General features: G+C 29.5%; 1 protein-coding gene across 1 annotated transcript in view; it reads left to right on the top strand.

The window, feature by feature from the left end:
* Nucleotides 1–16,136, top strand: part of LOC107074205 (uncharacterized) — a 57,115-nt gene that overhangs the window by 31,603 nt on the left and 9,376 nt on the right. Inside the window, exons 4-5 of the mRNA XM_089177386.1 lie at nucleotides 15,164–15,296; nucleotides 15,939–16,006. Coding sequence (XP_089033512.1) covers nucleotides 15,164–15,296; nucleotides 15,939–16,006 — 201 coding nt within the window. The remainder of the gene's footprint in view (nucleotides 1–15,163; nucleotides 15,297–15,938; nucleotides 16,007–16,136) is intronic.

Genomic DNA, 16,136 nt, shown 5'->3' with positions numbered 1-16,136 from the left:
AATAAAAACATTTAATCGATCGATGTTTTCTCTATCATTGAAGTATATTTCTTGTTGGAGAAAATTGGTTTTCGAAATAATCTCATCGAGAAAATGAAATTTTAATATTTCAGGTATGTACTTATTTGTATGTACATGTATGTATATTTAATTATCAAATTTTATCAATGAAATATACATATGTATATATACATATATATATAGTACGATCGTTAAAATGTTTATATTGAATTTAAAGAAAGGAATTTAAATATTTTAATTATGTATGTTTATATGTTATCATTAAAACGTTATATCCGTTAATTCATGAAATAACCAATTAAACCATGAAATAATTATAATCAGAAAATTATATAAATTATAACGGATAACTACGAGAATCGTAAATAAACGAAAAAAAAGGAGAATTTAAAAACGGATCAAATTTTAATCTTATACTTTATTACTCGCTTCTCGTGAATTCATATTTTTCTAAGTTATTTATTTAAATAATTAGCTTAAGTGTATAATAAAAAATTCTTTTTATATAATTACTTTGAAAAATGTCTAGTAATTTCTTGTAAAACATAAGGTTTTCATGCATTAATTAAATTAACACTTTAAAATAACACACACACACACACACACACACACACATTGGCACTGTCGAGTTTATTTCCTCCTTTGTTTTTTTTTTCTTCCTAATATTTTTTATCACATTTGAAACAAAACTATCACCTATCGTTTCAAATCGATTCTCTACGACTATTTCTTTTTTAATTGCTACGTTTGCAAAAGTAGATACATAAATCACCATTGAAATTTCATTTTTAATTGCTATTCAGATCGTTCGAGTATCGATCGATCGACTTTTTGTATAACGAAAAGAACTCTCGTGAAAGTAACGATTGGCTGAATAATTATTTGAAGTTTGTATTCGATGAGAATTTTTAGTTTATTCTTTTTTTTTTTTCAACAAGGTCATTATTGAATGATCGAGGATCTCTTAAAAAAAAAAAAAATTTTTTTACCACAATATTTCTTTAGAAAAATAAAAATTGTTAAAAGATAAATTTTAATAATTAGTATATAAAACATCTCGAAATATTCATTTATATTCGAAGCAAAAATTGAAGAATCTTATAAAAATAAGCCTTAACATCGTTTACTTTATTTTCTTATCTTCTTCTACGTGTGTTTTGAACTACCAACAACGGAACAGATAAAAGTGGGAGAATCCTTTCCGATCGTTTTATTAAAGACATTTTAATTTATATTACACACCGAAGAACGAGCTCACGTTATCATTAAAGTTTACCTTACCTTTTTCCTTTACGATAAGACGATGTAAAAACGTGCACGTGTTCATGCTCATACTCATACTCGTACTCGTACTCGTACTCGTACTTACATTTTCACGAGAAGAGCGGCTACGACCGGATTCCTCCTCGAACGAGAACCCCTCGTTACTTTTGCTGTATGCTGTGTTCTGCTGTTGGTGCTGTAGCTGCAGCTGCAACAGCAACATCAACAGCAGCAGCAGCAGCAGCAGTTGGAAGAGACGTAAAAGAAGAAGAGAGAAGGCAAAAAAAGAAAATTAAGAAAGAATACAAGCGATACAAGAGAGAGAGAGAGAGAGAGAGAGAGAGAGAGAGAGAGAGATAAACATGGCATGTGTGGTATTAAAGTGCAGCCAGTTAATGGGGTCAGGTGTCAATCCTTTAGAAGAAGCAGATAGTTTTGCGTAAGCTCACGTTCAAGCTGCTCCGGTATTGTGAGCCTTAAACTTGACAACTAAATTAACTTTATGTTGTCTCTAGGTACACGAGTATAATATAACGATCCAAACCTGTTCATACTTTTTATTATAGTACGTTACCTCTAACTCGTGAGGTAATATTTATATCTTACGTTATATTACCGAGTTTTCTATCCCTGTCCTTTCACTGTGTTATTATTTCTTTTTATATTTCTTACTTCAGTAAGTATCCATCCCTTCCTTCAGTAGGTCTTGAAGTATCTTGGAATTAATTTCGACGTACACTGCCAGCCTATCCATGGTCTAGTCTCGTTGACGTTTTCTTACCTTACATCGTTTTTACCATCTTTCTTTCCTTGGTTAGTTGGTTGGTTGGGTGGGTGGGTGTTTGGATGGTTGCTTACTTTCCTATAGCTCCAACCATCTCTTTCCCTCTTTGTCTTTGTGATTTTGCCCGAGCTATCTTTTACTTCGCGTTCCGTTCCGCTTTAGCATTCTCTAGACGAGTAATCTTCCAAAGACGTTTTCGATCTCGAAAAATGATCAAAGCTTTAAAGAGGAAAATTATTTGCTCAAAAATGTCTTTGTGTATACGTAGATATATATATTTATATATAAATTTACATACATTTACGCACACACACACACATATATATATATGCATGTAAACATAATACTTCCTTTGAAGAAAAAAAGGAATTTTATATTTATTTAATCTTTTTTGTTCTGCTTTTTGGTAATATTTTCATTTAATTTAACTAGTTTTTTTTTAAATTCTTTTTAATCGTTCATTTAATATTTAATAAACGAAACTAAAAAATGTCTTTATTTATATATAAATACAAATATGTATATAACTTTTTTTGTATAAAATAAAAAGATATTGAATTTAATAATTAAATTTCTTTTTTATTATTAATATCAACATAAACATCAGTCTCTTTTCTTTGATATATCTAGCTCATAGTTTTTTTAAATCATACATAAATTTTTTAAAAATATTTTCCTTCAAAAAACGAGTATCAAATATAAATAATAAAATTTCTTATTATCCTTTAACACACATTAAATTAAACTAACTTTTATTTTTCATGAATTTTGTCTTACTGATTCGTTTAAATCATTAATTTAAAAAGCAAATAAAGTATATCACGATTACCATTGTAATGAACTTCAACACCGTACTATATATATATACATATAATATCATTTATACATTCGCGAATGAATAAAATGAAGTCGAGAGAAAAATAGAAAAAAAGAAATAGGTAAAAAAAAATCTTTGGTAGAATAGTATGTAGAGCTTTTATCAAAGAAAATGGTAAAAGTATGGTATACGATTTAAGAAAAAAAAAGAGAAGAAAAAAAAGAGAAAGAGTACAATAAAAGTGGTGTAGTGTAGAAAGAAAGAGAAAAAAGAAAGAAAGAAAGAGAGAAAGAGAGAGATTCAAGGATCATGTCGACGACGAAAAAATTGTCGGCTCCCATAGGTCAACACACTCGAACGGTTCTTATCCGGTCTTTCTCTCGCCCTTACCCTTTTCCCCTCTTCTTTGGTAGCACACGAGCGGTGTCAGCATTTCGCATCTGATATACGAGGGTTCGATTTACATCTAGGTGCTGACACGAATGGAAAGAGAAAGAAAGAGTGAGAGAGAGGAGAGTGAGAGGGAGTAAAAGGGTGATGGGGTGGAGTAAGGAGGGGGTAGGGAGAGTAAGAACCAAGAACGATAGGTCGTTGTCGTCGTCGTTGTCGTCGTTGTCGTCGTGTAGTCTCGCGATCGGTTGCATAAGTGAGAAAATAAGAAGAAAAGAAATAGAGAAAAGGCATCTCACTATATGCAAGAAAGAGAAAGAGAAAGATAAAAAGGAAAGAGGGATGAATTGTCGTGTTCACGGATCGTGGAATCGCATAACACGCGAGCCTCGATCGCATTTCCGAATGTCATCCTCATCCTCCTCTTCAAGATTCTCTGTTATCTTATCCAACGTTTACGGTCCAACATTTGCAATCATCATCATCATCATGATTCGAAGGATCGTCTCTACACATCTTCATTGGTTCATATTTTATATTTTGTTTTTATTATTTTTATTTCTTTTTTTCTTTGTCGTTTTATTTCGCCACACGATAGGATTTTGTTCGATAACAAATTTTTTGCAATAATAATATTTATTTACTTATATGTATATAGGAATATTGTTTATAATATTTAAATAATATAATATATTATTATTTGTTCGTTAAACGAATTTTTATAAATGGTTCATTAAATGGAATTATTGTTTTAAAAGAAGTAGGAAATTGTGTTTTGTATTAATGTTTGAAAATTTATATATGTATATATAAATGTTACCGTGAAAGACCGTAGAATGGAGAATGTCAAGATTCATATGGTCGCTTGGTGTATGGCAGAAATATTAATGTATAAGAATAAATCCAATTATTCGTTCTTTCACCGACATATTTGGTATGTGTTGACAAACGATCATGTGAATCATGATATTTTCCAATTTCGGTCTTTCACTGTGTATCATATTATATATTATTATTATTATATACTATTAAATATAATAATAGTTTATTAATAAATTGTTATGTTATATAAATTTATTATATATTTGTTAATTATATTAAAAAAATAAAAATGGGATAAAGAAAGATAGAGTTGCTGGTGACATCATGGTACTCTGTCGTAAATTTTATCTCTGTGTAAAATAAACGCGTTCGAGTTGAAATGCGCGAACTCGAGACGATGACGACGAAGACGACGAAAGTTGGTTTCTTCTATCGATAGACTCGCACCGTTATCGAAGTACCTATTTGCTTTACGATAACGGTACAATGACAAAGAATAGTGTATCGCCTTTCATTGACATGATTCATAATAACGATGATATTGCTTCGGGGAAGAAATAAAGGAATCTTTGTGAAATATTATACTTCGTTCCTGATTTCAATTCCATTGAATGAAACTTTAATCACGTAAACTGTGACGTAACATGTGTCGGGAAAGAAAATTCATTGTAAAATAATAAATCAGAAAAAATAATATATATCTATATATAGTATATATTCGTACTATATATATATGGATTGGTATTTACTTTTCATTTATTGGAGATTAAAATTTTTCGATTGATATTTCAAATAATATTCATTTTCGTTATATAAACACACGTTACTCCATTTATGTGATACTTTTTAAAAGCGAGTTCTTTTTCTTTTTTCTTTTTGACGCTCTGTAAATCATACCTCCATTTACACGATACTTTTTCTATGCGGTCAAATAAATATAGGTTTCTTTTTTTTTTTATAAAATATAATTTAATTTATTACACCAGATTTCGTCACACGAAATATTATTTATTTTTGTTTTCTGAAATTCTTTTTCTTTTTTTTTTTATTAATCCAATTTCAATATTTTTATAACTCATATTTCTTTCTTTTTTTTTTTTTTACCATGTAAATGGAATGTATCAGTGTATATATTTCCTTAAATTGAAAAATCATTTTACAAATTCTATTATTAATTATAAATTTTTAATATCATTCATACCATTACGAATAGAATTGTTTATCATTAATTTAATTATTATTCGCTAAATAATTCCCCTCTCACGCAAGGTATTTTTTTTTCTTACTTATTATTTAACTTACTACCACTTAAACGAAACTCGATAGAAAAAGAGAAAGCAGGAAAAAAAAGAGAAACGTTTTTCTTTTTTATTTAAAAATCTAAAAAGGAATAAAAGAGAGAGAGGAAAAGGACACTTCTGGCAGAGAATTTTTCCGAAAAGATCCCCATTTTGTTCGTTTCTCTACAGTATTCTGAGCTTAGCTAATCCACGAACGATAATCCATGACAAATTGATTGCATGCCGCGCAACCCAGAACTACTACTCACACAAAAAGAGAAAGAGAGGAAAATAGATAAAAGAAAAAAGAAAAGCAAGAAAAAGAAGAAGGAGAAATCTCAGAGGGGACGTGTGTTACTTGTCTCGTCGTAGTAGTTCGTCCTCCTTCTTAATTCTACTCCCACGTTGATAACCGCACGGTGAACATTCTAGGACGACCGCCAATAACAATTTTGTAATCACCCGGGCCTCTTAATTAAAGTGTAAGCCACGATAAGGCTCTTAATTCTCCCAATAAAACGCTCGTTCCCGGCTGCGTTGGTACGCTCGTTCCATTATTGTCAGCATGAAAGTCGGGCGGCACCTGCGGCCAAGCTGAAGCGGTCGGCTATCCCAACTGCCCACCCACCCCTTTACACACCCTACTCATGCTCATCGTCCTGCGTAGGTACACTTATTCTATTTTTGTCAGCATGAAAGTCTTGCGGCATCGTTGCCAAGGTGAAGTGATCGACTATTCCAACCGCCCACCCACCCATCACCACCCCTTTACAAACCCTACTCATGCTCATCATCCTATCCTTTACCCCCTATTTCTCTCTCTCTTACATTCTTTTATTTTCACCCTTCTCTCTCTATTTTCTTCATTCTTTTTCATTTTTTTTTTTGCAATACGATGTCTACCGCATGCGGAAAAAGATGCAAGCTGTATATGTGTACTTACTTCGCAATGTTAAAGCAAGAATAACCTTCTTTTTTTCTTTTCTTTTCTTTTTTTCTAGCAATGAAAATCCCTTAGCTTCGGTATAAGTTGAACCGGTGTCTCTCTCTCTCTCTCTTTTTCTCTTTTTCTCTACGTAGCTTCGCACGAAGGAAGCACTTTCATTAGGGGGAGTTTCCCTAATAGAAAGAACTTGAAGGAAGTGTAAACGCATCGATGTTCCCTTCCCTTTTTCTTTTTTTCTTTCTCTCTCTATCTCTCTCTTTCTCTCTGTATATGTGTGCGTCAATATCTTTCTTTCTTTTTTTTTTCTTTCTCGGTTGATTTCTTTCTCCATCTCTGTCTTTCTTATTCTTCTTAGCACCAAGTGCGGGATCCTCTCGTGAATATTTTAGGACGAAGTTTAGTCAAACACCGCCTTAAATTACGCCATTACCTCTGTCGTTTTCTTTTCCGCCCCCTCAAGAAGGGGAAAATAATTCTTTTTTATTGGCACGATTGGCAAACCGAAATTTTCCCTTATTCTTTACTTTTCTTTTTCTTTCGTATATAGGAGTTTAAAGGAATAGGAGGAAGTAGTAATCTTCTCGTTGTGAGAAAAATAAGCTGACCCGAAGTATGAACATTTGTGTTGTTCTTTTTACATTTTTTTTCCTTTTCTTTTCTTTTCTTTTTATGGAAAATTACGGGATAGGTATAACAAATGGATCGCAGGATTGGTAATTAGTTTATATATATATATATATATATATATATATATATATAGATTAATGTTTGAAAGTAAACAATTGTTTTGTTCTTTCTCGTTGCTTGTAACGAGAGTTGGGTTAGGGATGAATAGGTGGTGGTGAAGAAAGTGAAATACCATCGTTGTTCTTCGTTTAAAGTAACGTTTTTCAATCGTCTGGGAAGTTCTAACTTTTCTACATTTCTCATGAAACGTTTTAAAAGACGACACGTTCATCGTCGTCGTCGTCGCCATGCTGTCGGAATTACTCTGCTACAACAACCTCGAGTTTTCTTTCGAAGAAGAAAAATTCATTTCCCATCCGACTATAAGATAGAATAGGATGGAAGGAAGGAAGGAAGGAGTATCGAAATTAATTTAAAGTGCTTTCGATAAATCAAGTTTAGCATAATTAAAGAACGATTTACTCGAAACTACGAGGACGAGGACGACGTTGACGTCACGAACGAAGCTTTTGAAAATGGTGGCTCGTTGTTGTTTAAGGAGACCACTTTTCTCTGCCGAATCAACTTGTACTTTTTAATAAACAGCCTCATAAACGAAAACTCGACAATCCACCTATCCTCATTTCGTTTTCTCTTTAATGATAAATATTATTTATTTAAATACGCGTTCGTCCTTTCGTTACAACACATTAGAAATTCTCTTTTACTTAAAGTAGTAATATCTCGTCGAAGAAATGTTTCAAACGAGAATTGATAATTTATTTTTGATTAAACGAAGATTCTTTTTTTCTTCTTATTTTTTTCCATGAATCGTTAAATGATGTTAATAGCGTTTTTAGTTTTTAAGAAAAAGAAATTCCGAAAAATCAGCTTTTATTTTTTAGGCCAAGGTGATATTACGGTAGAAGTATTCGAAAAAATGAAAAGGATATTTCTAATAAATTTTAAAAGTTTTCTTAAGGAATTATACGCAATAGGAGGTAGAGAAATACAAGAATAATTTCGATTGAGTAAAAGAGGTAGTCACCCTTATATAATATTACAAAAAGGTGAAAGGAGAAGATGAGAAGAATTTTGGGATTCCTAACACAAGTGGTAGTGATGCTTTTTGGGGTTCTATTTTAGGATGTGTGGTCCTTAGGTATAAACTTAGGTTTTAGCACGTTCTTTTATGGTTTTAGAAAGTTTTAGAAAGTGCCCTTCGGTATTCGGATTGTGAATACCGATGACGCATTTTCGGTATTCCAAAGAAACATCCCCTTGAATTAGGTATGGTTCAATGTTTGTGGAGAGATTGGATTCTATGTAAATATAAAGAAACTTGTGGGATACCATCACATATCGATTATACTAACAATAAGAAATCAATAAGAAGTTGGACAAATATGTTTGCATCGTTATTTTATATTAATCAATATTAAACAAAATGTTATATTAAAATTATTGTGTATACTCTAATAATAATACAATAAAAATGATTCATTTATGTATTATAAATATTCAATCTTTTATATAATTTAAAAGATAGTATTTGATCGTATAATTTACAGATAAATACACTTCATTCGATCATATTACGTTATAACTTTTAATTAGATATTAAACATTTAATAATTTTTAAAGTTTTATCTTTATTACTGATTAACCATGAGTGTTTAATTTTACTATCGATTAAACTATAAATTTAACATCATGTTTTACAAAATATTAAATTTCATGTTAAATTGTTTCAAATTAAGTTAATTTCATATTAAATATTTTGTTCAAAATTCATTCTTAATTATTGGCTTTTACAAATTAAAACTGCTTCTGTTATAAGGTTTTACTATTGATTAAACTCGAAAACAATGTTCAAATTTTGTTAATCAAATATTTGTGAATGCAATAACACGTTCAATGACAGTACATAAAATCGATCCGTACTTGGACGTCACCTTTGAAATAGAGAAAAGTATTTGGATGAGGTTACTCCTTCTCCTACGAGATTTATATTCATCGTAAGACTATAGATACGACGAATTTATTCGTGTATGCTCTTCATCTTCGTCGCGATAGGTCGATGTACGGGGTCTGTCAGCGAACAAATCTCGAACGTGCACGGCCTTTTTAAGATAGAAAGGATCTATCCTATTTCTTTTTTTTTTGTTATCTTCAAACAATTCTTTATTATAGAAATGAATGATAACATTCGTATTTTATAATATTCTAATATCATCTGATTGTATTATAAATCTTAATAACATAAATACATTATTCAAATATATATATATATATATATATATATATATATATATATATATATATATATATATAATAATTTGAAATATGTAAACAGAAAGTTAATATTTCAAATTATTAAATAAATTCATCGTATTATTATATATAGTTAATAAATTTTATTATTACTATTATTATTATAATATTTGGTATTTGTTTTATGGTCAATGGGTTGAATTGTCTGGAAAATTCGTTTACATTATAAAAAATTCGTTTATTCTTATAAAAAAAAAAAGAAATAATTGAACTTTTAAAATTACGATGATTTTGAAATAAATCCTAAATTATATTAATATAAATTATACATGTGACTTTTTAATCGAAATAAATTTTGTAAATATTAAGTATTATTAGTTATAATTGATCGAAATTAAAGAAATTAATTTATATTTTTGTGTATAAATTATAATATATAAATATTCTATGTGCATTATAGCGTATTTGTATATTTTTTCGTGTGGCTAAAAAATAAATTCCTTTTTTTCGGCATAAAAGTCAATCACGTTGTTCCATTATATAGTCGCTTATATTTTGGAGGGTGTGTTTTGTTAAACGCAACGTCACTCGAAACGTCCATATTATATTTAGAATAGAGTCAGAAAAAGTACATATACGTTTGGTTGACGTTTAAGTACGATTAAAAGCTTCCTAAATATTTAAAAAAAAAGCGTGGAATTCGCTTGATTTCTCTCCAAAAATTCGATTTTTTAAAACTGAAAATCATAAAAAAGAATACGATGATATAACTGCAAGGACGAAAAATCAGGAGAAAAAACTTGTGACATATCCTTCTGTCATTCCAGTTTTTGAAACTTTTGCGATAGTTGTCGAATCTATTGTGCACGTTTTACAAAATACTGTCATCGTGATAATTATTGGATTATTTTGACGAAAAATCACAATTTCATTCGTTATCATATTTACGAGACACGATATATCAATCCTATAATTATTTATTTAACGAAAATTCAGGGCTTTGCTTTTTCATTAAAAAAGTGCGTATCTTTTCGAATAAATTAACCCTTATCACTATAAAAATACTACGAAGTAATTTTTAACCAACTTCAAACAAACTTTCTTAATTTCGAAGCTATGAAAAAAAAACCGCTGCTGCGTACTATACATTTTATGATATATAGTTTCTTTTTTACAAAAAATAGGAATACACACAAAAAAATTCATTTATATTTTATCATTATTTTAATATATTTTTGTCTTATGACTTTCTTTAAAGTACAAAATTATTTGTTTAATTTATTTTTCATTCTTCTTTCGCGTGATAATAAAGGAAAACAATCGCTAAAATATAGCCCATGGTTTACTGGCGCAAGTGTCACAATAATATGTTCTACGTTTTTTTATTATTAATTGGAACAAACAAGATAATCTTTTGATTGTTTGTTTCTTTTTTTTATCAAGAACAACTCGAAGTACAAAACTCGAAAGTTTTCCATTCATTAATCTTTCTTTCCTCTTTGCAGTCAAAAATTGTCCACGTTTCTTAAATCCTTCTCGAAAATACCAATTTATTTTATATTGCATTTATTTCTGTACGAAGGTTTTTTCTTTTTTAATTACTCAATTTTATACTTCATTAAAAATTCTTAGAAAAATAAAATAAAATATAAATATTATACTAAAAAATGACGTTAGATATTTTCAGAACGAACTGTATGTTTGTGTGAAACCGAATAATAATAAATGATATCAGTTAGAGTCTTAGAAGGTTGGTTTTAAGATTAGTGGTGTTACTATTGGCTTGGTATGATAACACAAAACTAAGAAGAAACCGATCGTTGTTAGACGTTTTTAAAAAAGTAAAATGTGTACAAAAAATCTCCTCGTGTGATTTGCTTTCGATTGGCTGAGGAAAAAAAGAGAGAGAGAGAATGGTATTAGAGGGGGTGTTAGGGGTGGGATCAGAGGGTGAATTCGAGGAGTGAAGAGGAGAGGGTGAAGAGTCTAGCTCAAGATGAAAAACAAATAAATCAGCCGGTTAATTCAGCCAACGAGCGGCGCACCGGCAAACAGAGTTAATCTCTGAAAATATTAGATGACAGCGAGGAAATAAGCCAGTGCCACACCGGGGCATTAATTACGGGCACGGCTAAAAATAGTGCAACCCGTGTGCGGATGAGACGAAGCGACGTGAAAACGAGCAAGCACCACTATTCTCATTCTCATTCTCATTCTCTTTCTCTTTTCTTCTTTTTTATCTTTTTCTCTCGTTCTCTTTCTTTCCGTCTAGTTCGCTTTTCCTCGACCCCCTTCCTCGACCCCCTTCCTAACCCCCTTCTAACCCCATTTCATCTGTACCGAAGAAGACTTTTGACTGAGTGAGTGAATTCTCGCACAGTCGGCCAAGAAAATCTAAGGAGGGGGGAATGCATGATGCAGTTGGTAATAACTGTTGAACGATCTTTTTTTATTTTTTTTTATTTGAAAATCAAATATTCTTTTTATTCGGTAAATTTTCGATACTCGTAATATTTTCGTCCCGATTTAAATTATGATAACCGTTGGAATTGATTTTGCGTTTTCTCGATTTAACGCTAAATGCTTTTATGATCGAATAAACGGTTTTAAATTTAGAATTCGTTAATTCAATGTTATATTTATCTTCGGTTTATAACAGTTGATTATATTTCGAAATGAAAAATATTTATATTTTATAATGGTTTATTATAAAATATATTTTATCTATTACTTGATATAATTATTATGAAAATTAATGTTGTTTTCTATAACTTTTAAATACTTACATACCATAAATGTTTTATATATGATCTTAGTATTAATTATAAAATTCATTTGGACGATTGTTTAAAAAAAAGAAAAACTTATAAATGACCCTGTCATAATAAATACAGTATAGTAATTAAAAAAAAAAAAAAATAAGAAATCTTTCAACCAAAGACCAAAAATATTTCAATAAATTTGCCATTAGATTGTCTATAGAATTATCGAATATTTTTCTTTTTTTTTTTTACAACTCCAAGTCACTCGTGAAAATGATCACGCTGTGTGTCAGGATTTCGAAATAATTTTTAAACGAATTTTTGAACGAAACAAAAAAAAGAAAAAACAACCAATCAATTTCCAGTCACCGAAACCCACACACATTGTGGTAAATTTTTCAGTAGGTATCCCTTAGTGAATTATCTAGAAAGAAGAAGAAAACGAAAAAAAGGAAAAAAGAACCAATCAATTCTACTCAAATAATCACCGAAACCCATATTTTATGACATATATATATATTTATTCAAATAATTCTTCAGTTGTAATTCTAAGAAAAAAAAAGAAAAAAAAGAAAACCCATAAATTGTGGTCACCACCCGTGTCATATTACCGATCAGCAGGTGATCGGAAACATCAAAAGGAATAATACTTTGGTCAATTCTTAAAATCAAAAGTAGTATAAGCCCAGTCTAAGGATTTTAGCATCATCTTTTTTTACTATTAACTTCCGATTGCATGCCATTGCAACAGAGAAAACGGAGGTAGACCATTTTGTTTCCTACCATTCCTTTTCCTTTTCTTCCATTATTCTCGTGTCCTTTTTCTTTCTTTCTTTTTTGTTCCTCTTCTTCCTATTACTTCTTCCACGGTAGTAGTGGTGGTGTATACTTTCATGGGCATTGTACTCGTTTGTGCCCCGTCGAGTATTCCGGTTTACCTACGGATTTTTCTCTCGAAATTTTTTTTTCTATCTTTCTCTCTCTCTCTCTTCCTCTCTCTTATAGTTTCTGTCATTGCTACGACAACGCCTTTACTACTTCCTTTTGTTTTTTTCTTTTTTTTTCTTCGACTCTTCCCCTAGTCTTTTTTTCCTTTTATTTTTCCTTTTCTTTTATAACGCAACTTGCAAGTAGGTACCCACATGGCGTATTTTCCTGTTCTTCTTCATCCTCATCCTCCTATTTCTACTCCTACTCATCCTTCGGTTATTGTTAGTTTTCTTTGTCTATCGCGTGTTACATACGAGAATATCAAGGGAGGGTACTTATCTTACGTGCATTACGATTGTACTATACCTACCCTTCACTTCTCAACTTATCCACCAGGAATCTTCCTTTTTTATTTTTTTTTTTCTAGACGAATACTATATCGTATTTTTACAATAGATTTTACGTTAATGCACGTGTCGTATATTTCTTTTAATTTAAGCACGAAGTGGAATTTTTTTTTTTTTAATCGAGTTGAAAGTAATTATTCGTAGTTTTATTATAGGAACAATAATGGGAATGCATGAAAAATGTAATTTTACGATATAAAAGTATAAAGTGATTGAACAATTTTTATTTTTTTAATAAGTGAAATAAAGAACAAATAAAATATAATTAATCTTTTACTAATATGAAAAATAAAATTACGTCACTTCGATCATTGTTCTTAACGATTTAATAAATTATTTATATTTTCAATCATTTATTATTTCCAATTCAAATAAATTCTATTGAAAGTTAATCAAATTAACATGTTAAGTAAAAGAAATGAACAAAAATTAAACTTTTCTCGATAAGTATCCTTGATAATTTGAACACTCGAAAACAAATATTATGATGGTTCATTTCATTATTGATTTTTTAAATAAATGTTAATAATAAAATAAAGATAATCCCCCCTCCCTACAAATTATTATCAAAAAAAAATAAGAATGTTTACTTGAAATATTAGAGTAAAAAAGAAAAACTTCTTTGTTGAGTAAATTATTGTCTTCTTTTTTTTTTGTATTTAAATATCGTTAATTAATGATTACAAGTGAAAATGAAGTACCACACGCTAGGCGACATACATGCGTATTTCACCTTTTGACTAGAACGCGGGCTTTTATCTTATTGGACCATCACCGAGAGATGTTAATTGGCTGTTCCTGGTAAAGTTAAATCATAGGATTGTTGGAGCAATTAAATGTAATACGTGTCGACGTAGATACTAGAAGAATTATGAATGTACTAACAGTTAATACTACGCGCATGCGTTCATTCTCTCTCTTTCTCTCTTTCTCTTTCTTTGAAAACATAATGATCGTGCAATAATTTCTGCTCGACGTATTAACCATAGGGGGATTAATGAAATATCGATCGATCTTCTCATTTATCGCAATTCTCTTCTTATACCAACGACTATAAACGCACTCCTATATAACGATCCAATAATAATATATTAAAACCTTAAATAGGGTATATATGAATCGTTCTATAGCTAATGTTGTTTAATCCAAAAAATACAAAAATTAAGAATAGTCGTGTTTTTTGAATAACTTGTTTTGGAAAATTTGTGTGTGCGTGTCTTTTTATTACTTAAATGATATATTTTACTATATCAACTACAATGTTGTACTACATCAAGTACAAAGTTATATTACATAAAACGACACTTAAAAATGACTTTTTATTTTTCCTATTTTAAAAAGGTAGGTTCTGCAACAAATCAAGATATGTACAAAGTGTAAAAGTGTTTAAAATTTATTAAAACAAAATTTATTTCTCTTTAAATACTTTAAAACTTTTGCCTTTTAGTAGTAGAATATAAAAAAAGAAATAGAAAATATGAAAATATATAAGTTATTCCTTTAATAAATTAAAATGATAGAAAGTTTATTAAAATTTACAAAAATCAATAAATATTATAACATGGATTTAATCGTGGTTATTTTTGAACGACTCATATGTATATACGGTGATGTGTGTATGTATATGAGGTGTATATTTAGGATGGTTGTTAACGAAAAGTAATCGTCACGATCGATTGATTTTAACGGATGCATAATGTAATTGTCATGATCGATCGATTTTAATGGATTCATGTTTAATTTTCTCTCTTTATATGTATATGTGTATGTATATATATCTTTATATTTATCTTTTTTTCAGGTTCTTGTGAATTTCCAGCAAGTTGGTCGGGAGAATGGTATCAACACGGAATACAGGTACCCATTATCATAAATACAACGATGTTAGGCGAAAGAAAATGTGTGGAAAGAAGAAAAGACCAATTTATTACGTTGTGAGTATGAAATAATATACTTTGTTCATTTTTTGTTTTGTTTTGGGGAATATATTTATTGATATAAATTCAATTTATCGTTATTATTCAACGATAACAAGAATTCCATTGATAATATGAACACTTTCGCGATTGTATTTAATAAATGAATAAATTTATCACTAAATTTATAATATGATTCATCAAATTATTAAGTTTATTTGATTATTTTGGATTAAAATTCTAAATTTAGCGTTATTTCTTTTATTTTTCTCTCTCTCTTAATGCATTGCACTTTTAAAAATAATTAGAGTTGTTTTTGTTTATTATTGATATAGAAAAAGAATTATATTAGAGAAATTACTAACATTGATTTTGAATTTTATGTTATTGAATGTATATTATTGTTTAGTGTTAAAATTTTGAATTGACTATTTTAAACTTATTAATTAAAAGCATAATATGATAAAGAAATATTTTAAATATAAATACATTCTTTACGTACATTTATATAGTAGAAATTTGCAATATTCACAATCAATTATATGCATTTCAAAATTATACACGGTGCTCAAATAAAAATGGCGTCTAAGAACGGTTGGTCGCGAAAGTGTTAACACGACAATTCATTTAATTATTTATAACAATTAACTTCCGTTTCAGCGGTGAAAAATGTTACCGTTGTATGATCATTACTGCCAGGCACGAAAACGTCATTCAATTTCGCGAAGGTAAGTCGATAGTATATTTTTTCTTTCCCCAGTTTTTTATCGATTTATGTTAAACGCGATAGGGGGGGGGGTGTATTTCTGTAATAATATAACAACATTCATATAAAATATTTTTATGTTTAATTTTTGT

Source organism: Polistes dominula, unplaced genomic scaffold, assembly GCF_049000335.1.
Source record: "Polistes dominula isolate Pdom_NZ unplaced genomic scaffold, Pdom_raw_medaka contig_20, whole genome shotgun sequence".
Lineage (NCBI taxonomy): Eukaryota > Metazoa > Arthropoda > Insecta > Hymenoptera > Vespidae > Polistes > Polistes dominula.
The sequence above is the reverse complement of the archived record's forward strand: the minus strand, read 5'-3'. Positions and strand labels throughout refer to the sequence as shown.